Source organism: Trichomycterus rosablanca, chromosome 25 (genome assembly GCF_030014385.1).
Source record: "Trichomycterus rosablanca isolate fTriRos1 chromosome 25, fTriRos1.hap1, whole genome shotgun sequence".
Taxonomy (NCBI): Eukaryota; Metazoa; Chordata; class Actinopteri; order Siluriformes; family Trichomycteridae; genus Trichomycterus; species Trichomycterus rosablanca.
The window spans coordinates 8821641-8845851 of record NC_086012.1 but is presented as its reverse complement, the minus strand read 5'-3'; the positions used below and the strand labels follow the sequence as shown (position 1 = coordinate 8845851).

Sequence of the window (24211 nt, the reverse complement as noted above, 5' to 3'; positions counted from 1 at the left end):
TAGTAAATAGTGAAGTAAAACCGGACCCACCACCACCCTGACAAATATAAAAGGGCTGATGAAATTAAAATGAAATGAAAAAGCGTTTAATCATTTTGTCCTTGGAAACATCATAACACTTGTTTACCATCATTTTAAAACCTACCTAGTTAATTAAACCTAGTTCAATCTGCATAACAGCAGTTTATTTTTTTACTTACAGCATTAATATCTAGAACTTGTAAGGTTTACATAATTTTTTTTAAATATCATGTCTGAATATATTTTTACCTATCAATGTTACTGTTTTTGTTTTTTATTGTATTGTTATAGTTTTTTAATTTAAAATTAGCTTGAAGCAAAAAAACATTGTGTTTAAAGCTAAAATGGATATATTCACTTGCATTATATTACAACCATCTCCATCATTTTTAGTGTCTAAGAATATTTTTTAAACAAGGTTAAACTTTCTGTAAGCAGTTATTAAGGGATCAGTGCACAGAAATATCATTACGGCCAAAAACATTGGGTGTTTTAAAATTACCAACTTAGAAAAATTCATGTATTCAGGTCATTTATGATCTGTAAAGGTTATTGTAAAGGGTAATAATGTAGAAATGTTTTCTGGCCCTTTTAGTTATTTCATTGGACTACATAAATATTATATTTAAATTGCATTCAGTTCCAAAGTGACTTGAAGTTGTCTTTATTCACAGAGCAGAGCAACAAACCCAAATTCTAGACACTTCCAGACACACTGATTAGTTTATTACAGGGCCTCTGAAACTTTTTAGACCATGTACCAACCATGATCATACCAAAAGTCCACCTACAAGTAATCTTATATGCACATACACATAACACACACACACATACACACACACACACACACACACACACACACACACATAGTAATCTTGATCCTTCCCATCCACTCTGATCTAAGTAAAAAGTCCAAACTTAGGTCAGTTGCATTGTAAAATCTTGTATCTAAAGTTTGATACTTGCCAACACTAACAAGAATGTCTTTGCCAAGATTTATATTTTGATGTTAAATGTGTTGCAATGTACTATCCTCTTCTGTCTGGCTAGAACAAGCGTTACTCTTCCATTTCTTTATTTATTATTTGTGTGATAAAAGTTTAATAATGGAAAACGATGTACTTAATATATTATTGTACTAAAGCAGAGGGGCTTATTAGCATACACAATTTTTATTAAACATGAAACATGTTATCATTCTGGGAAAATATGTCAATTACAGATTTTATAAACGTTGACATAGATTTCAAATTATTTTATTTTAGTTCCACAGCAATTTTTCCAAGGTCATCTGACATACCACCATGGAGTGTTTACGTCCATTAGTGATACTTAGACCACAGTACAAGAACAAAGGAAACAAACTATACATATCACTTCTGAGTGAAGCTTTATTTCCTTTTTACAACACATTTTACATAACAGAAAAACTATTATCCTAGTTTGGTTATGACTAAAATAAAAATTAAAAGAATTAGAAACTGTAAATAACATCTTATGAAATAAGACAGGTTATTAGAAAATCCATAGCAGTACATACAAGTACATGATACATCCATGATGGAAAATGTTGTATATTATAATGCAGGTTTAATGCATGAAGCATGTGGCTGATCCATATCCATTGAGGGGGGCGTGAAAAGCATCAGACCTTTGGCTAAAGCAAAATGACATTTCTAAATACATCTTACAATTCTAGTGCACTAAAGATAGCTCTACAACTTTTCAAATCAGAGCATATTTGTGGAGACCAAGACTTGGTAAAAATGTATATCCTGCGTGATTGTGGTGTTTAATGGACTTTGTCTTGACCCTTTACTTCAGTATGAATTTTGTCAATTTTCTTGTCTTAGGTTAGGATATACACATTTGCCAAATTAATATTATCTTGCCTTGCTTGCTTTCTAACCATACTTTCAGGAGCCAACCATGCTAACACCCCGACAAAGAAAACATCATATGAATCAACCCATGTCAGTCAAAACAAAATGAATATATAATGTATAATTTTAATATTAAATACACTTCTGCTTCCCACACAAAGTCCAGTGAACTATTATCCACCTAGCATTATCTAAATACATAGACATGGGCAATTTTTCACTGTTGCTTTTGTGTTTCTTTTAAGTGGTTATAGACATATCATTGAACTTAACATACGTACACAAAGATAATAAAGTTTCTTTCGCAGTCAGCAGAGAGCTAGGCAGCCATAGAATTTTGGCTTTGGTGTCATCGTAAAGCCAAACAAGTTTCCTTGTTGTGGGCAGGAGGTTGCAGGAGTAAACGGCTCATTGATCAAATCAACAGGGGCAAGAGATGGATGAAGGATTGGTGTGGAGTGGAGGAATGAAGGAATTTGTACAAGGAGGAGGAATGGCTGTAAAACATGATAGGCTAGCATGATGTGATTAATGTCTTAATGTGTGGAGAGAAAAGGAAACCTACCTTAGGACAAACAAAAAAAGAAAGAGAATAGAAAGAGGAGGGCTGGAAATTCTGCCTTTTCTTAAAAACTGTACATTTGATACTTCTGGGTATCATATAGCACACCATGACATTAGGCTCTCTGGACAAAAATGGGTTGCATCCAACAAAAGTTTTACTATTTACTGTCAAAATGTTGGTAACAGTATGTTTGTTGGCAAACTCATAAGTGTTTTCTAATGCGTCTTTGAGTATCTTGAAAAGCGCTATATAAATAAAATGTATTATTATTATTATTATTATAAAGTGCACTATTAAATTGAAAATATGTTGTGGAATATAGTGAAGGATGTTTGCTATGGCAAAAAGACAAAAGTGAAAAAAGTCAGTTAATTTCCCAGTGTCTGACAACAGGCTGTTCAGCAGTTCTATAAACAAAGGTCAACAACAATCCAGACAGGGACACATTAGGTAGGAATTCATTGTTCAATGCCAGGCCTTGTTGCCAAATTTCATATGCAGTGTCTAAGAATACATTTCAAACAAGGCAGGACTTACAGTTACAAGATACCACTCAGTGGTAGAAATTGCATGTTCTTAACTGTCTAGAGACCTTTGTTAATACCTTTATATGAAACAACTGCAATACAACTGATCTTCTGAAGCCTGTTGACTTTGTCCAAGATAAGTGCAAGCAGAAGAGGGCTATTAATGTTCTGTGAGAGCAACAGAGTTGGATTTTGGTTTTTCTCCAGGTGTGAACTAGTTGCTCTTTGTGGTTTATGCCCATGCAAAATGCAATATTATCACTTTAGAATGGCAATCTCAGTATGAATAGAGCCAAATCTGTTTGTGACTTGTTCACCAAACTAAATAAAAAACCCTGAGACACTTTGACTAGCCAGAACCTTAAACCATCTAAAAAATTGTGGGGTTTATTTTGCAGAGAGTAAAATCCCAACCAGAAGACAAGAAACACTACCCAGATGATTGCTAGGCGTTGAAATTGACTTGATGGCATTTGAACATGAACATTTATGCTGATGAAATCCTTACCTAACAGGATTGCTGCTTTTATTAAGGCACACAAAGGCTTAGGTTTAGAAGTAAATGCCACATTTTTGTCCAGGAAGCATATATGGTATGTATTTATGTGTGTATGTACATTTGCATGTTTATGAGCTCTACTTGTAGTATCAACGTCATTCTGAGGGTTTCAGTCACTGCAGGCAGAGCAACAGACACATACAAGCACAAACCAGTCACAAAATCACAGGTGCAGTAGCTGTATGCTAAGTTATACTCTAGCTGAGCCAAAAATAATGGCTTCCAAGAGTGTGGATGGATGTATTAAAATGGGAGATGGGGACTTCTCTAGAGCATTGTTCTTCACTTATAACACTGGATTATATACATATAAAAGGTGTGTACGGTCCATATTTTAAAAAGTTGAGGCCAGAATGGAGGTGGTTTATGCAAAAAGTGAAATAATGGCAAGCAACTAATTGTACCTTTTTGGGGACCTTTCTGGTGGAAAGATGGAAAGTTTGTGCCAATCTTGACCAGAAGGGTTGACTCTGGTTGACAGAAGACTTTTGTTTGTACACAGTATATGGCTATTAATGGATTAATTAAATCCAATTTAAAACATCTTATAAGTTAATATAAGAGTGGATACATGTGTCACAAATCAGCATTAATTTTCTTTCTTGCCATGTATTTAGAAGGTATTCAATGAACACTTTTATACGTATGGATTTTAATTTAAAAAACAGGATCAGATGTATTATGCTTGTAGTTTTTCCTAGCAGTCAAACAAAGCATGCTAATTTTGCAAACTTCTTACTGTGTAAACTAGCTAGCTGGCCTCTAGCTTACAACTAAAAATTTTCACCCTGAAAAGCTGATTTAGTAATTTGCAATTAGTAATAAAGACATGCCTATCAATTCACCTGAAGAGCAGAGCCAATTATGTTCTTTTGGACTACAAGCCGCAGGTGGCTATGGTAACATCAAGCATAAACATTGCACTTTTCTAATGATATGTTAAATGCTTTTTTGTTTGGCAACCATTGCTGGCATACCAGAGGCCAGCTCAAGTCAGACATTTTACATATAGGTTCACAATGAAGAACACTGCTCTAGACTCTGAAATGTGCGCAACGAAACATGGTGGATGTGTTAGCCTTACAAATTTTACAATTTCACTAATTGTTATAAATTTTTCCTATCTGGATTTAACTGTAAAATCAGAACATCTGTGGCTGGGGTTTTCTTTTTGCTTTTTTGCTTTTTTGTTTGTATTTTGAAGAAAATTTTTGGGTTTTTTGAAAAAAGTGGGTTACTTTGAGGGGCCAGCCTACACAGAATTAGTTGATTACAAAAAGTCAATGATTTTTTGATAAGCAAAAAAACATTTAAACATTTAAAAAAAATTAAAAATTAGGAGTAAAAAAGCAAATAGCAAACGTTTATGGGAAAACAAGAATGAGGAATAAAATAGAGGGTGGGGAGAAGAGAAAGAGAAAAAACAGATAGTTAATGCAGAAATTCAAGACAGACAAAAAGGCAGAAAAATAGTAAAAATCAGCTTTATAGAACAACAGAAGTGAGTAATTTATTAAGACAATTTAATAATTTCTGTGCACGTGTGTGTGTGTGTGTGTGTAGCCCATAGCCCAATTCAGATGGGATTTCTCATTTCATGTTTTTAATATAATATTTTTTCAGCCTAATTTTTATGAGATGAGTTTCCTATGAGTAATGTACATACATTACTCATAAGAAACTCATCTCATAAAAATTAAAATGTATATGGCCCTGTTTGGGTGGAATTAGTTATTTGTACCTAGAATTAAATGAAGAACTATCTCAGGCTGGTGCCTGTAATTTATCTTTTTAAATGTGAGACACCAGTGAAAATAGCTAGGAATGAGCATGTTTAGCAAACCGTGTTTCCTAAAAGCAGTGGTCAAAATGTTGTTTTTCAGTGTGAGATGCAACACATTATCAGCCTACCAACAATACTGGGTAATTTGCTTTGGGGAGGCAGGATAAAAACACAGATGTGGCCACTCTAAGATAAATAAACCATCAAGTGGCACCTGGAAAAAATGGAACAACCACAGGTTCTCATGTTAAAACAAATCCCACCTGAAAAGGACTTTTACGGATGTTTTGTACTATGTTGTTGGGTGGAGCTTTTGCCTTATATTTATCACAACAGCCAGTACTGTTTAGGCTGCTTAATTTTTGATGCTAAATGGGTTTATGTAACTTGTCATTTCAAATGAGTGGTTTAAAGGGTGTTTGATGGTTCATGCATGTTGTTTCCCAGATCTAGACTAAAACTGTATATGATAGACTTGGGACTACTCCTCCTTCTCCTCCTCTTCCTCCTTATTTTTAAGGCCTTCTCTCCTCCACACCCTCCTTGTACACCCTGCTTGCTTAGCGCAGAGTAATTTTGCGCGAGAGCTCAAGGAGAGTAGAGAGAAGAGCAGCAGGGCTGTGTTTTGACTTCTCTTTTTCTCCTTTTCTGGTCTGCTCTTGTTTAATAAGCTCAAGCTCAATGGTCATAAGGACCCTGTCCTTCCTGTCTTTCCTGCCTTCTCCAGGCACCTGGGCCTGGAGCTTTAGCTCTCTGCTCTCTAATCCCTATTTTTTTTCTCTGCGTGACTCCTGCTTCTTCTTCTCAGACACTTGCGCCTTCTGCTTGGCCGGATCCACCACAACCGAAACCTGGGGGAAAAGAGGGGAGCGTGGGGAGGGGAGGATAGAGTCACTATGGCAGGAGTGAGGGAGAAAGAAAAAGATGAGAGAGCAGGAGAGAGGTAGGTAGAGCAAAGGAGAATGAGAGAGAAAGTGTGATGTTAAATGATGCAAGATGTGACGATTAACAGAAATAGAAAAGGAGAAGAAAGAAGCTGCTGGAAATAAGATGAAGAAAGAGGTCAAAGGGAAAGAAGACAAGAACAAGCCTCTAGAAGGAGAGGTGAACAGGGGGAACTATCGGTTTCTGGAAGGGAGGACAAAACAGGAAGCCATCAGTCAGTCCGAGAGAGAGTGGCAGCATGACAACACAGCACCTACACCCTCAAGAACATAGCGGCTCTGGTTATGTTAACAGTACCATTTTACCCTTACTATTAAAATACATCTGAACTTCAAAAAATATAATTTTTTTTTAAAGTTGTCTTAAATTAAAGGCATACAGAAAAGTATTTAAGTAAAAAAAACTGTGCCAGTTTGACCTTTTACTTCACTACACTTCATTTACAAAAGCAAACAGCTTATTTAACTTTGTTAGTTACTGAAATTTTAAACTGTTTATTTTCATTTGTTTTTTTTGTTTTTATAAAAAGTAAAAGAAACACACAAGTAAGAACCAATTAATTTATCACCAGTTGTGCTGGCCCTAATCTGTCTGACTGTGTAGCATGCGTAATTTAGTAATTAGTAATTTAATTAGTAATTACTATAATCTAATAACTGGCAGTTTGGTCGAGCTGGCTCAGGGTGTGGTCCTTTATGAAGTGATCATGTCTATGCCCTAACCCCTTTAGAAGTCTATACCATGTGTAATAAAAAAGTACTTTAAAGTGCATAATCTAAGGCGGGTAGGGGCGGAATGGGGGTGAAAACAATTAAACTTCTACAGCTTAGATTTAGCCCATACAATTTAATTTTGTCGCATACAACTTCAAAAAATAATTAATGTTTTGATTAGCTATGTTATGATTAGCTATCTTGTAAATCATTATTGACTGACGAGTTACCTTAGCAAGCTAACTGGCAACTAACTAGCGATTTTATAAATGTATATACAGTATTACACAATATCACAACCACTACTAGTACTGGCAATACTTCCAGTACTACATGATAATCATGATGAGAAGGAGGATTTAAAACAGTTACAATTTTGCTTAAAATGTAATGCCTTACTGCTTTGGACTTATTGTATATTATCCTCTAGGCTTCTGGAGATGAAAGGCAACACTGCCTGCTGTGCCTTTTTCTCTGTGACATCACTTTTTAAGTTTACCAACCAAAGTGAAAAAACCAAGTGAGCTGGTAAATTAGCATTTAATTGTCCAGAGATTTAGCTTATTGCGGTATATTTACATAACATGTGATTTAAAACAAATTGCTTAAAATAATTTAATTGAAAATCCTGACTGAAATCCCGTCACTTGTCTCTACCTATGACCAACAATTTCATGGGACAGCCAAAAAAAAACTTCTTCATGTTGCATATTCATCTTCTCTAAAAACTTCAATAAGCTAAAAGCTTTGCACAAGAGGAATGTGCGAATATTCCACCAAAATATGTCAGAAGCTTGTTACCTAAAAATTACTTTTTAGAGGTTATAAGGCAATAGGATGTTCCACCAAGTACTGAGGCTGGAGGTTGAATAATAGGGCACATGAACATTTGTGCAGAAAACTAGATGTTTTTTAAGGATGAAGAGAATTTTCTGGCCCTTATATTCAAATGTAAATATTAAAATGTTTTATTTTATATAAAGTTTTGTAATGGTTTAAAATCACCTGTTTAAAAACTACAACCCCAAATCAGAGAAAGATGGGGCAGTATAGAAAATGCAAAAAAAAAAATGTAATGTTGGCATTCCTTCTACAACAATGTTTTTTCACCGAGGATACCAAGCAATGAAGTGTTTCAGATGTTTCTTGGTGTCCAATTCTAACTGCAAACACTGATACAACCTCTTATTCTGACAGACTCTAGCTTTTGGACTGGTCCAAAGAACACAGTCTCTATTTCTTCCAAAAGAAGATCTGAAATACTGATTTATCTGACCCTGATAAACATTGTCACTGTGTGATGATCCCTCCCAGATACCTCAGAGCCCAGAAAACTCAACACCACTTCTGGACATGGTTAACAGGCTTCTTTTTGCATAGTAAAGTTTTAAGAGGCATTTGTGAATGTAACTCTGTATTGTAGCACTTGACAAAGGTTTGCCTTAGGAATCCTGTGGCCATGTGGTTATATCAGCTATTGGTGAAGGACATTTTTTAATGCAGTGCCGTCTGATGGATCAGAGATCACTAGTTTTCAGTTGAGACTTGTGCCTTTGCCCTTTTTGCACTAAGTATCTTCAAATATCTTAAAAAATTTAATGGCTATATGCACTGTAGAGGGAGAAATATGCAAATTCCTTCCTATCCTTTTTTGGGAAACATATTAAATACTTTAATAATTTGCTCATGCATTTTAATGACAAACTGGAGACTTTCTGCCCATCATTGCTCCTCAAAGACTCAGTGATTCATGTATACTGTTTTTGTTCATGATTACAATAAGTTGCTGTTCACCTGTTTGAAATCACATAATTATTTAGCATTTAAGGGGTTATTACTAGCCCTAAATTGCCCCTGTTCCAACTTTTTTGGGATGTATTTCAGGCCCGAGATGCAGGGATGAATGTATATTAACAAATAAAATGATGTTTTTATTTGCATTTTCCATACTGTCCCAACTTTTTCTGATTTGGGGTTGTATTTGTAATTATAAATTTGGGGTAATATGATGCTATGAGGATTTCATTTGACATCTGCACATAGTAAGCATTCTAATGTATTTAAGACATCTACCATCTACAGTACTTATTTGCTAAAACAGAGGCACAACTTTTTGAGGCACTTTCTTTTTTTTCATATGCTTTTCTAGACCCATTAGTATTATTCAGTGATTTGATCAAATATGTTTAAGGCTCTCCTAAGTTTAGTGTCACTAAATACAATGAAACTGGTTTAATTAATGGTCTTTATTCATTATTGAATCATTGGTTTAAGTTTTTTGAAGATCCTAAATCCTACACAAAGATATAATTCCAGCTATTAATAGCATAAACCCTTGCCTATTTGTCTGATTTCACAATTAATCTGATAAAGTAGACTTCAGCAGAGAGAGAGAGAGAAAGAGAGAAAGAAATGACAGATGAAAGATGGAAAGTGACAGGAGGCAACACATGAACATACAAAGAGATAGATAGATAGATAGATAGATAGATAGATAGATAGATAGATAGATAGATAGATAGATAGATAGATAGATAGATAGATAGATAGATAGATAGATAGATAGATAGATAGATAGATAGATAGATAGATCTAAAGTATGTGGACACCTGACTATATAGCTACAACAGTATCTACTATTTTGTATGAGCTTTTCATAAGATTTTGTAGTGAATTTGTGAGAATTTCTGCCCAAATCTTTAAAAGAGCATTTGTAATTTGTAGCTCATAATCAATATTCCAATTACTTCAACAGGTGTTCAGTGGGGTAAAGGTGTAGATATTTGTGCTGGTTATTGTAGTACCTCTACACCAAACTCATTATATACTTTGCTTTGTGAACAGGGACACAGTACCTTTTCCAAACTATTGGCATAAGGCTGCAAGCATATTATTATTTTATATAAATTTTTTTGTACTGTTATCTTTTAGCAGTGGGTGTGGCTGACACTCCTGAACTCAATAATTAGAAGAAGTGTTCACATACTTTTGGTCATACAGTGTAGACAGATTGATAGATCAGTAGACAGTAGACAAAGACAAATAACAATTTAAAATTTCTTTGAAGAACTGCACCATAATAGAGGTAGTGTTTTGATTGTGTATGATTTTACTGCTATAATTTAAAACAAGCAATAAATGACATTCTTCATCTGCAAGAGCAATTTTATATGCACCTGCGGAAAAAGGAAAAAGAAAAAGAAATTTGGACACCCAATAGAGACATAAATAAGAGAATGAAATAAAGCAGGGGATGTAGACATGGAGAGGTGAAAATGAAAAGATAGAGACAGACAGTAGGGGGACACAGGAATTGTGGTAATAAACCTGTGTTGGTATGTTGGATTCCATATAAATGCCAGCTTAAGACAATATTACATAACTGAAAAAATAGAAAATTACCTGTATCTGTTATATATTTCAGATGGATGCTCAGTAAATACAAGTTTGTAATAGCTAAATAAATAAATAACATAAGGTGTTTTTTTCTTTACCCAAAGGGGTTTTAAAGTAATAAATTAATCATTAACTGTAGTTATCAAACTTAAAATTCACCAACTTTGGTTATGTATGGCTCCACTATTTATATAAGTTCTTCTGATTTGGCATAGTGCATATTTTATATATCAACTAGAAAAAAATGTAAAATATAATTAAAAATTTGATTAAAACAACAAATATTTCAAGCAGCTGAACACTTTCTTAAAAAATATGTACCATAGTAAAATCATGATAATTTCATGATTATGAGTTTAACAACCATAGTTACCATAAAATACCATATTAAATATGTGGTAGTACCTGACCCAATCGTTAAATATGGTTATCATGTTTATTGTGCCAAGTTACCCTAGTGTTCTATCTATTTAAACTATTTAACCATATTAATAAACTATTTAAATTTTTTTACACATTTGACATGTTTTTTTTTCAGTGTGGTAGTTAGTCTATAGCTGGCATTAATGAAGGAGTGTAAATATTGAGGTAGACGTTTCTTACAAATGAGACCTTTAGCTTTACCTGCTGCCTTAGATTTGGAGGTAGGGCCAGATGTAAAAAAATAAGCCCTAAAAATCTGCCATTTCAAAAATACTAATTTCCTGACACATACATATTTATTCTTTTTTTGACATTTAATTTTATTTTTGCCTAGTTTAAGAAGAAATCTGCTTCAGAGTAGTTATGCAGGAGCTATGCAGCTATCTGAGCCGACATTCAAACAACATTTACACCTGTTTGCATTTTATGCATTTACACAGGTAGTCAAATGTGTGTAATATGCAAATCACCTTTTCTTTTCTGTATTTCCAATTCTGTACCAAATATTATAAGGATGAATGATCATATTATCAAAAGTTTGTGGTATATATAGACAGTGGTAAGTCCGCAGTGCTGGACTAGTATTTGGAGGGTTACCACCACTGCCAGGCTGCTGCAGTTGGACCATTAACTTTCAATTGCTTGCTTGGTCACACTTGTAGGGAGTAGGGAAATGGGCCATATGTTCTGAATTTTAAACATTGTTTTAAACAGACATTACATTTGGGTTACATCTATTTTTCAAATTTAATTTAATGTCTTTACTTAACCAACATAAATCAAGCTCATGCTAGAAAACACGTTAGTACATCACTACTGCTATTGTTTTTATTCTACCACACTTTGTAGTACACAGCAAGTCTTTTATATTTGCATGTCTATTTATAGGTGTGCTATAAATTAATGAAACAAATGGATGTAAATGGGGTCTGTGTTTTGCTGGAAAGAACTTAATTCAACCAGTAGCCATGAATTCTTTTTAATAGGTCAGAGTTGCCTACAGTGCCACGTTTTGATATGAGTAGCATATTTTTAATTGGGTCATGCATTCAAGTTTTAAGCCTTTAAATAAATGTCTCAATTAGATTATTGACAAAGTAAGTGAGGAGAAGAACAGAAGAGGAGTTTATGTAGAAGCCAAAGCAGTTCAGATTTTTGGTATGTGTTGGTGTGTGTAGGATCTGTGTGGATTCTGTGTATTGTGGGTGTGTGTTGGTAGCAGGTTAGCACTTGCCTGTTTTTGCTGCGATCCTTCTTTCCCTTTGCCTTTCTTACCATGTTTGCTGAGAAGAAAATACAAACACAATATTAGGAGTGAACTGTGTTTAATGCTTTATTTTAACCACACTGGTAAAATTGAGCAGGGGCTCAGGCCTTGGCAAAGACATGTGCTTGATTGCCATGGCTAGAGAAGGGAGAAGCTTCAGTCTTGCTAAATGTATTTGTGTGTATGCTACATTTATCTACAGCTTGAGGGGACTTGGGTACGGTTTTTGTAAGGGTGCTTGTGTGTATGTGCGTATGTGTGTCAATGCCAGGCAAAGGTTCAGGACGTGCTTGTGGCAGCAGATGCTCCCAGACTGACCTCACACTCAGGCTGAAGACACGTTTGGCCACCAGGAAACGCATCAAATAGTAAATAGCCACCACAAGGATCAGCAAACCCAGAACCACACCTATAATTGCTCCTGTGATCACACCAGCCTGAATCGGAACTGAAAGTAAAGGGAGGAAAACATTTTTAGTTAGTAATACTTAGCAGTGTTCCTTAGTTACTTGGTGAAAAGAGTGGATTGCAGAAATAGCAACATGATGCTCAGCATGATATCGTACTTTTCTCAAATACTAGAAGTCGTACACTGGAAGGTATGCCCACTATGTCTGGAGGGTTCTTGGCATCACAGGTGAAGGTCCCGTTGTCGCTGTAGTCCAGATTTCGGATTAGGATAGATCCATCACGGCGGGCAGGGTTGCCCACAAATTCTAGACGATCTCGGAATGGTCCCTTATTGTCCACATAGGGAACTTGATTTGTGTAATGGAAAATCTGACGACACAACCAGTTCAGACATAATTAACCATCAGATTATACAGTATTAACATCACATAATAAGTAAGCTCACCAAAAATGAATATTCTGAGCCCATGTTTTAAAGATCACAGAATTCCATTACCTTACCTAACACTTAATCAGCAACTGGTTTTTTCCATACTTTTACTTTTGTCCAGGATTCCATATGCTCAAATCAATATTTAAATCATAAATAGCTTTAACTGACTTGATAATTAATAATCAAATAAAAATTTTTCAAGTTGAGTGAAAGTACTGTGGTGTAGCAAATCTAACCAGAAACATCCACGAATAAATAATATTATGTTCATATTATTATTTATATTTTAGTAATGGGGTAAATATATACCATTTTTGCTAAACAAAACAAATTAATATCAAAACCACATCTGGGCTTGTCAAGCAGCGAAAAAAGTAATATGGCACTAGAGGCTGGGTTTTTACAGTGAAAAGGTAAACAAATAAAGGCTATTTGAGAGGACTGAATCAAGCTTGGGGTTGGCATATGACCATGTGAGTTAATATTTTTTTTTTTTGTATTGCAACTCTAATAAGTTGATACCTTAACACACCTTTAGCCTATACCTTATACCTTGTTTCTACTTTCTCTCACCTAAGTCAAATCTAAAACATGACTGTACTTTTTGACATATCAGACATTGTTTGTTTTAGGTTATTGCTTTGTGGTGCATGGTCTTTCTGAATCGTGATGAGAAATTTGACAGGGAAATTTCCCACTGTTTATGCCTTAACAAGTTTATATTATACAATAGCTGTATGCAATCAACTGTGCTAAGTGTATATCACATTAGATTGTGTAATAACTTAATGAGCTTGCACAGCACTTTCTAAACACCCTTGCAAAAAATTGGACGATTATAACATTTAAAGACAAAGTGTGAACCATTAAGTACTATGTGAGCTATGTAAAACCTAAGGAATAAAATTAAAAAGGGATATAAATGTGTATATATATATAAAATTACATTTTACTTAATTGGAGAATTTAACTTAGTGGTGTAGGGCCTAGGTTTAATTCCCCAGCTGGGCGACCAGGGTTCTTTCTGTGTAGAGCAGGGGTCTCAAACTCGCGGCCCGCAGGCCGATATTTTGTGGCCCCCAACTTAACGTCAAAGTTCATTGTTAGTGCGGCCCACGCGGTTTTCTCACACGCACCTATTTTGCCGAGTCGTTGCGCAACTCATTATTTTTTCACTTAGCAACGTATTAGCAACGTCACTTGGCTGAAACGTGATTCAGAGCGACACCAAGTGGAAGGAAAATATATCCTGTCAGCCAGTGCAAGATACAGAGGACAGAAAGGTGCGATCGCAAAAGAAAACAAATTTACCAAGAACAATTTAATCAAAAAGAGCAAGAATTTAAAATATATAAAACAGACAATGCACTTGATATTAAGAATTAAGAGAGGTGAATTAACATGGACACCAGAGTTAGCTCAGTGGCAGAGAGATTTGGTAGAGCAGAAGGATGTGTAGGATGTAAACAAAAAGAATAAAATCTAGATCACTTTATTTATGAATGTGAAATGTATAAACACCTGAGAGATAAATTTAATAATGATAAGAAAAACGAAGTACTCAAAAAAGCTATGAACAATGATAAAATTTTAAAATTCCTCTCAGAATATATAGAAAGGGCTTTCTGAATAATATCCCAAACACTCAGGTATTGGGCAGAGGTGGAAAGAGTACTAAAATATTGTACTCAAGTAAAAGTACTACTACTTTAAATAATTTTTACTGAAATACGAGTAAAATTACTAGTCTAAAAACCTACTCAAGTAAAAAAGTAACTAATTTAAAACGTACTCAGAGTAAACGTTACTTTGTTACTTGTGTTAGTAAAAAAAAATTCTTAACAGCAGGGGGGGTCTCTCCTGTGTAATGCAAACAGGACAAGTGGATATAAATCTCACAATAGTTGTTTTTAATTGAAATATGATAGAAAAAACATGTTGATAGAACATTTAAAGCATTTAGGAATGTAATGTGTTATTTTAGTACAGACCATCCCATAAAAAATTTTCAAACTGTATAACCACTGAAGTTGGCATTAATTGTGGATTCTATAGAGCAGCCTTCTTTTCATCACCAACAAATACCAAACAACATCCTACTGCAGATCTCATAACTCAAAACAAGTCATTGTTACAGGTGTTGTGACTTTCACTAAATGACCCAAAGAAAACCTTCAAGATGTAAGACAATTCTGGGAATAATGGATCTTTGAAGGGAGCTGGATCTTTAGGTTCTGGCAGCAAAGAGTAGGTAAAAGAAGCCTATGTTCTGAAGAATTGTTCATGTTCTGAACTGTTATTAATAAAGATTGAGAAGTTTGGATCAGTTGTACTTTTGTTTGGAATACCTGAAACCCTTTTTTGTGGAATACTTGATGCGGCCAAGCTGCTCCTAGACTCTACCTCCAGCGGCCCCCAGATAAATTGAGTTTGAGACCCCTGGTGTAGAGTTTGCATGTTTTCCCTTTGTCCACATGGAGTTACTAAATGTGTGTGTGAATGTGCGTGTCTGCCCTGTGGTGGACTAGTGACCAGTCTGGTGTGTTTTCTGCCTGCTAAGCCAAAGCAAGTAGCACCTTAGCAGTGTTTACAACAGGGTAATCAATTAAAAATCAATAAAAATGCTGACAATGCAAAACAGTCTTGGGTGATTGAATAAATGTTGTAAAACATAGTGTAGGGATGGTCAGAAAGTTTTTATCCTAGTCAATTCACATAGGCATGATGTTCATTTTCCATAACTTCACATCATTATTCATCACTATTCACACATCAATATTTTTTCTTTAACTTTTCTATTAGTGGCCTTTAGTTTGTAATGTTATCTAGTGGCCAATAGAGAACATTAGTTCTTACCCCAAAATTACTACAAAATTACTAAAAACTACATAACTTTTAACAGAAAATGATCATTCGTTTAGTCATTTTAGTCAGTTAGACTCTGCATGTACAGAAATGCTGTACAGGTTAAATGTGTGCCTCTTAAGATGAAATGCAATCTGATATATGAACTTGGATATTGTTTATGTTTGTGCATGTGTAACATACTGCAATGCTGTCTTTGGCCCCATCTGGTCTGTAGTTCCAGGAAAAGGTAACATCATCAGAGGTAAATCGCCATGAGAAGAAAGAGCAGGACAGCCTGATGTCCGAACCTGCCAGACCATGTGCCTCCCAGCCTGTATACACCGATATAGCCTCTGACTGGGGGGCTGGAACACAAAGAGAGTATCAACTTGTTTATTCATATTGAGTAATATTTATTCAAAAAATGAATTATTTAAAAAGATTATAAATAACATTTATTAAAAGTGCCTAACATTTTTAGGCACTTTTTCAGAATTGTAGATACTTTTTGGTGTCTGATGTGTCTGATATTTTTTAAGAGGTTTCCCTTTCATTAAAAATTACTGCTACCTAATTGTCAAAAAAATTATTTATATATGTAGTGTAAGGTGAAAAATGTTCAAATCAGGCAGAGAGATTTTAGAGCAAATGATTATTATTATTTGTAGCACTAGTAGTAGAACTCATAAAGGTGGGAAAAAAGGGTTGCTGCTGCGAGTGTTCAAAATACCATCCTATTTACTAAATAGTGTGCTAAATTAGAGTCTTCAATTTTTGCATTGTGTGCATCCCAAAACAGTGGGTTTTGTATACTGTACCAAAAAACTTCAGGTTATTGTATTATTCAGTAAAACAGTACTTATTCTTCAAGAACTGTATAAAAAAATGGTGACAGCTTGTTCACTCAGATCTTCACACTGCAGCTTTAATAATGCACAGTATTTAACAGCCTGTATATTCTACTTTCTACATCTCGAACATCTCTTATTTATTTAATTCACACCAATACTTTAAGATTTTTTATAGTGTGTTGTGTCCGCAATCCACACTTTGTTTAGCTGTTGATAGGTTCAGACTTAAAAGCACTATGATTCAATAGATGTTGTCTCATATCACTTTAATGCAATTGTGTGTGTGTGTGTGTGTGTGTGTGTGTGTGTGTGTGTGTGTGTGTGTGTGTGTGTGTGTAAAAGCATTATAGATATTAATGGTTTGTCAAATGCACTTTAAGATATTCAAATATCACAATTTATTTACATATTTATTTATCCTCACCAAACATTTTATCCTAAACACTGGACTGAAGACATTAACACACCCTGAACAGGGTAGCAATGTATTGGTGGGTAATACTCACTGACATTCGTTTATTTACACCTAGGGACAATGTTGAACAGCCAATTCCCCTTTTGCATATTTTTAAAAGGTAGAACAAAAATGTCATACTCACACAACAACAACAACAAGCATAACTTCCTACATTTACTAAAAACTAGGATGGAAGCAATGTTGCTATACTGCCCCTAATTGAATGCCAGATAGTATTCACTTTTTTAAAGAAAAACCAAGAATATGTGTAATTTTTATTTTTAAGCTGTTTTAATAAATGACTATAGAAATAAAGTGAAAAGTTTAGCAACTCAGCACACATTCAGGACCAGGTTTAGAAGAGTTTTACACCAAGCACATTTACATATTTCCACCAATCGCAACCAGTAAAAGTATTGTTTTTAAAATTAGCAGACCTGTGTTGAGATTCTACAGTATGATGTAAATATTGTGAGAAGTTAAGTGCACTAATGTTGCATTTAAATGCTGCTAATCCAGATGTCAGCTGTTTGGAAAGGTTAGCAACAGGCAAAATAGAAAAATGACATTGACTGGAGATAAGGATTAAGCAGTGATAGAGTAACACTGGCTAAAGGATTTCATACCAACTACACGGGAGCTTCACCCGATTCCTCTAAACAGTCAGTTTCAACTAATAAAGCAAATGGCATCAGGTAAAATTAGCAGCATGTGGCTGTTTGAGTAAGTACCAGTGGATAATGTGATAACATTAAATTTTATTGAGGGCTTAAATCTGTTTTGAAAGCTGTTTAGAAAAGTTCACTGCCCTGGAATGTCAAAACAAATGTAGTATATATTTCAAAATTAAAGGTTGAAAGTATTTTTATCACTAAAGTACAGATCAATAATGTGATTTATGTAAGTATAAGGATAAGCAAAAATGAAAGTGAAAATGCTAGTGTTTTACATGTTTTCAAGTAGCCAAGCTTAATAAATTAATTAACAATTTTTTTAAAGAGTAATTAATAAATAATACTAATAATTATTATAAATATTATAAGGCAGATTTATATACGGAAGATTTGGTTGTAAAGATATCAGAATTAAAATGCTATTAACACTTATGATTTATACAACTCAAAATATAATGTTTGCTTTGTGAAAGTGTTATCTTTCACAATGCATTCCTTTTTTATAAAAAAAAATAAAAAATATATAATAGAAATAGAATAAAATACATTAGAAAATATATTTAAAAACCTTAAAAAATGTTTTTGGAAAATCACAAAAATCAGCAGTTCATATCAAGCAAAGGGTGTAGTAATTAGTCTTAATTGTCACAATATTTTACCAGTATAAAAACACAAATAGGATGTGTAGAAATAGGTTTGTCCCATTTTATCATTTCTCACCTTAGTCACAATGACCCTGCATTGTTGCAGTGTACATGGCATAATTTTGATAATCGCCTAGATCCTTCCTAATGGTGCTCATACTGAATGTTTGTCCCTTTATTATATTTATATTTTAAAAATTTATATTTATATAAAAAATATATTTATTAAACTAGACTAATGATTAGTTAACTGGTATTATTGAATCTACAATTTGGCAAAGGTCATATTTTGGTTACCCTGTATTTAAATATTGCAAATGAATGACAGAAAGATTATTCGAATGCCTTATGTGTGGAATGTAAAGTTGTGAAGTTTGGTTTACCTGCACTTAACAGCACCACAGATGTGAGCACCAGTAGACATAGCATGCTTTCTGCCTGATGTCCTCGCAGTACGGCTTGTGGAAGACCAGCCACTAGATAATCAGGGAGAAGAGGAAGAAACAGAGGGATGGAGGGTGTGAGGTCGAGGGGGCATCCAGACGAGTATGTGTCGACTGAAGAGTTTATACCCAACCACACCCCTGAGTCAGGCCCTGCCCTAGGACTCTATCTATCACTTGCTCTGTTTCTCCACCCCTACGCCAGGCTCTGGCCTAGTACCACTTTACCTCCCCCATCCTTCATTCTTCATTCATTACTTTGTTCTTCTCACTCTTTTCTTTCAAAACCCTATGTGCTCAGAATTATTACATAGTAATGTTTCAAAAATATCATACAAGGGAAAACATAATAAAACTTCTATTTTCTTTTTTAATAAAAGCATTATTAATTGTCTTTGACAAGACAAGGTCACAAACCAAAATACTAATTTAAAGGCTTAGTTAAAACACTTTGAGCCAGAGTTACAGCGGGAAAAATAAGTATTGAACGCATCAACATTTTTCTCAGTAAATATATTTCTGATGGGACTACTGACATGAAATTTTCACCAGATGTTGGTAACAACCCAAGTAATCCACACATATAAAGCAGTCAAAACAAATAAGTCCAAAAATTAAGTTATGTGTAATAAAGTTAAATGACACAGGGAAAAAGTATTGAACATGTTTACTGAAATTTATTTTATATTTAGTAGAAAAGCCTTTGTTGGTAATGACAGCTTCAAGACGCCTTCTGTATGGAAAAACTAGTCGCATGCATTGTTCAGGTGTGATTTTGGCCCATTCTTCCACACAAACTGTCTTCAGATCATGACGGTTCCGGGGGCCTCTTCTATGAACTCTGATTTTCAGTTCTTTCCATAGATTTTCAATTGGATTCAAGTCAGGTGATTGACTGGGCCATTCTAGCAGCTTTATTTTATTTCTCTGAAAACACTTGAGAGTTTTCCTGGCTGTGTGTTTGGGATCATTGTCTTGCTGAAATGTCCACCCTCATTTCATCTTCAGCATCCTGGTGGATGGCAGCAGATTCTTATCAAGAATGTCTCGGTACATTTCTCCATTCATCCTTTCTTCAATTACATGAAGTCTACCAGTACCATATGCTGAGAAACAGCCCCACACCATGATGTTCCCACCTCCAAACTTCACTGTTGGTATGGTGTTTTTGGGGTGATGTGCAGTTCTATTTCCCCTCCAAACATGGTGTGCTATGACATCCAAAGAGTTCAATTTTGGTCTCATCTGACCAGACTATATTCTCCCAGTATTTTATAGGCTTATCCAAATGTTGTGCAGCAAACTTTAAACGAGCTTTAACATGCTTTTTCTTCAGAAATGGAGTCTTAGGCCTGTGGTAGCCTAGTGGGTAGGGCTTTGGGCTATCAACCGGAAGATTGGCGGTTCAAATCCAGGCTCTGCTATGTAGCCACTGTTGGGTCCTTGAGCAAGGCCCTTAACCCTGTCTGCTCCAGGGGCGCCGTAAGTTGGCTGACCCTGCGCTCTGACCCCAGCTTCCAACACCAGCTGGGATATGCGAAGAAAGAATTTCATTGTACTGTACATCTGTATATGTATATATGACAAATAAAGGATATCTTTTTTTATCTTTCTTTTGCGTGGTGAGCGTGCATAAAGGCCATGGCAGTTGAGTGCATTACTTATACTTTTCTTTGAAACAACTGTACCTGCTAATTCCAGGTCTTTCTAAAGCTCTCCGCGAGTGGTCCTTGGCTCTTGGACAACTCTTCTGATTATTCTTTTGACTCCTCTGTCAGAAATCTTGCGAGGAGCACCTGGCCGTGGCCGGTTTATGGTGAAATGATGTTCTTTCCACTTCCGGATAATGGCCCCAACGGTGCTCACTGGAACATTCAGAAGTTTAGAAATACGTCTGTAACCAATACCATCAGTATGTTTTGCAACAATAAGGTTGCGAAGGTCTTGAGAGAGCTTTTTGCTTTTACCCATCACGAGATGCTTCTTGTGTGACACCTTGGTAATAAGCAACCTTTTTGTAGGCCATCAATTAGGACTAAACCAGCTGATATTAATTTGCACTGATAGGGGCAGGATTGCTTTCTAAATACTGACAGATTTCAGCTGGTGTTTTGGCTTTCCATGCCTTTTTGCACCTCATTTTCTTCATGTGTTCAATACTTTTTCCCTGTGTCATTTCACTTTATTACACATAACTTAATTGTTGGACTTATTTGTTTTGACTGCTTTATATATGTGGATTACTTGGGTTGTTACCAACATCTGGTGAAAATTTCATGTCAATAGTCCCATTACATATACATTTACTGAGAAAAATGTTGATGTGTTCAATACTTATTTCCCCTGCTGTATGTCAATGTATGTGTGTGTGTTGGGGTGAGGTTAAAAGATTATGGTGTAATTAAGCCATCTTTATATCTCTTCTTTTGTTGCCACCCTTAACTGACTGCGACTCATCTTCAAATGTTATTACAGACCAAAGCTTTAAAATAATTTAATTATATAGTATACAAATAATATTAGTTCACCTACATACACCCCATGGTTATTTTGTTCTCAGCATTTCTACATGTTTTTTTGGGAGGTGGGAGAAAAGCAGAGTACTCCAAAAAACACATATAGTCCCATATGTGTTTTTTGGAGTACTCTGCTTTTCTCCCATCTCCCAAAAAACATGTAGGAAGGCCAGAACATTTAAACTCCTCACAAGCTGATTGAAAGCAAGGATCAAACTCAGTACCTCAGTTACCATGTTGCTTTGTGGCAGCTGATTTACCAGCTATGCAACAATGCCACCAACAAATTGAAATCAAAAGCACAGATCCCTGATCATGTCTGATGAAAACATGGTCTCCTTGTTGTTGCTGCAAAATCATAATGTGCTTTCTTGCTTCTACTGTCTGGCCGAGGCCCCTGCACGAGCAGCAGAGGAATACTTGGTGTATAATGTGATATGCACCAGCAATATGTCAGAGGAGTCCAGCTCTAGCTGGTAAATAGAAGAGCTTTATGGCTTCACATTTGTTGGAGTGACATGTGCTGCTTCAGCAGAGATGATGGACATGATGCAGAAATTGCAACAGGGAGAATCTGATTGGACATCTAATTATTCTTAACATAAAGAAATACTGAAAAACTGAAAGTCATATATTAAATTTTCTACAAGTGGCACTATGACTGGGTGTCAGAAGTCTGACTGTTGCTGAATGCAATATTTATATATAGATCAACCATATACAAAGTGTTCATCAAAAGCACATTCAACAAAAAATATTTTATTTTGATACATTATTATGTTATTTTAAATATAATCAGTCAGGTAACAAAGTGTTGGTAGCATTCTTTGTAGAAGTAGGGACTGGCGATCTGGTCAGGATTAATGACATGAATGAGAGTTATTTTAAATGATTTGTTTTTCTCTGCCACAAAACTTGAACTGGAAAAGACTTGTGTAGTGTTTTAAGAAGATAATTAAACATCTGTAGTGTAAACTTAAAATTGCTGGACACCAGCTCAGTTAACCAGATTGTTTTTCAAAAAATATTTCTCGAAATCTAACACTGCACATTGTGCAACATCAATTATACAAAAAGTCTATAAGCTGTTAAAAGCTGCTCAGGTTTGCTCAACCAAGTAGGGAATTAATTTTGAATTTTGTTTTTTGGTTTTTATTTATATTTTTAATATACATATGTTATTTGCTAAAAAAACAAAAAAACAAATGGGTATCTGATCAATTTTAATTAGCACAGCCATTACCAGATTCAAAAGTGGGTCTGTAGCTTAACCAGGAAACAACAGGAAACATGCTCAAACCTGTGCAGCATCAATGCAAAATGAGGCACCAGTCTGACATACTGTGGGGAAAAAATCTAAAATCATACTAAAAAAGACAGAGGGGCGAGCAGTTTCCCCACATTTCTCCTCTCTACGCCCTTTCACCAGAACACAAACAAAAGATGACAAACACCACAAAGCCTTTTCTTTCTTCATCCCTCCATCTCTCCCCTCTCTCCGGATTCCTCTCTCCTGCTGACGTCTGCCAGTCAAAACAATGCAATGAGTGAGCAAGAGAGAAAGTATACACTCCAGTTCTCTTTGTCCAGACAAAGCTTTGCATTCTTTCCTCCCTTGGTTGCTTTTCCACTCCTCCTCTTCTAGGAAAATGGACAAAAAACGAAGAAAGCACTGAAGAAAGCAGCTATAAATAGAGAGTTTGAAATAAAAACACAAAAAGACAGAATTTTTTTATTTGTTATAATAGTGCAACATGATTTTCTTATCAAATGAAATCTTGCCTTTGGTTGGTAACAGTTTAGACAGTGTGTACACAGCCATAGCAAACACCACAAACATCCCCAACAGTTTGATAGGTTTGGTAGTAAAAAGTTTATGGAACAACATACTCTCAAGCTAACATGCTTTTAAGCTACCAAGCTCTCAAGCAAAAGAGTAGCCAGCAGTCATTTTAAAAAGAGCTGCAGGTTGACCTAAAAGCAACAGAAACAACAGTTACACAGTAAACAAAATGCAATAAGCTGCACCCCAATCATCTACATTTTTACACCACATGCTTTTTTATAGTGGTTTTTCGATTTTTTAATTGCATGTCCAGGGGACTTGTAACCTTGTAATTGTGAATCATGGTGATGGATATGTAATGTTATGGGGCTGTTTTCCTTCCTAAGTCCCTGAAAACATTCTATATGAAGAAATGGCCTCAGATTTTTTTGCTAAGTGTTCTCCAGTCTTATCAAGTAATTTAAGAGATTTTGAGCTGTTAGCAAAGTTTTTTTTCTTGTAATCATTTCAAACAAAGAGAAGTTTCTGTTAATATTTTGAATCAAAGTCAAGATAAGAATAATTTTATTGCCTATTTTGCACGTTTTAAGTAGTGCCAGTATTTGTAGATTGCACTGTTTGGGGTGGTTTCCCAGACAGGGTTTAACTTAAGACAGGAGTAGGCCTTAGTCTGGAATAGTAAATCATGTCTTTGAAAAGGACTTTCTGAAACACAGATTAACTACTGATTACTAACACCTGGACTATGGAGTCCAAAACTATCTTAATTTAAAACCACCTGTGCTAGTCTGAATTAGGTGGAGCAAAGCTGCCTACAAAACATGGAATGGATCCAGAAACGCTTAGAATTGATTGAACTCGAGAAGCAAATACAAGTATGACCATGGCAGCAGAGAAGAGACTGCAATCAAAAAACTTCAGAAAAAGTTGGGACAGTATGGAAAATGCAAATAAAATAAAAACACAGAGTGTCTTACATTTACTTTGACTTTTATTTGATTGCAGACAGTTTGAACCCAAGATATTTCATGTTTTGTCTTCATTTTATTAGGATTTTAACGTCATGT

At 35.1% G+C, this 24211-nt stretch overlaps 1 protein-coding gene across 1 annotated transcript in view; it reads right to left on the bottom strand.

Moving 5' to 3' along the window:
- Positions 1-18929, bottom strand: part of atp1a2a (ATPase Na+/K+ transporting subunit alpha 2a) — a 53789-nt gene extending 34860 nt beyond the window's left edge. The window contains exons 1-5 of the mRNA XM_062988162.1: positions 18783-18929; positions 15975-16138; positions 12649-12862; positions 12401-12530; positions 12050-12098 (exon numbers count right to left, since the gene is read on the bottom strand). Of these exons, the coding sequence (XP_062844232.1) occupies positions 12050-12098; positions 12401-12530; positions 12649-12862; positions 15975-16138; positions 18783-18828 (603 nt within the window). The 5' untranslated portion in view covers positions 18829-18929. The remainder of the gene's footprint in view (positions 1-12049; positions 12099-12400; positions 12531-12648; positions 12863-15974; positions 16139-18782) is intronic.
- Positions 18930-24211: the final 5282 nt, after the last annotated feature.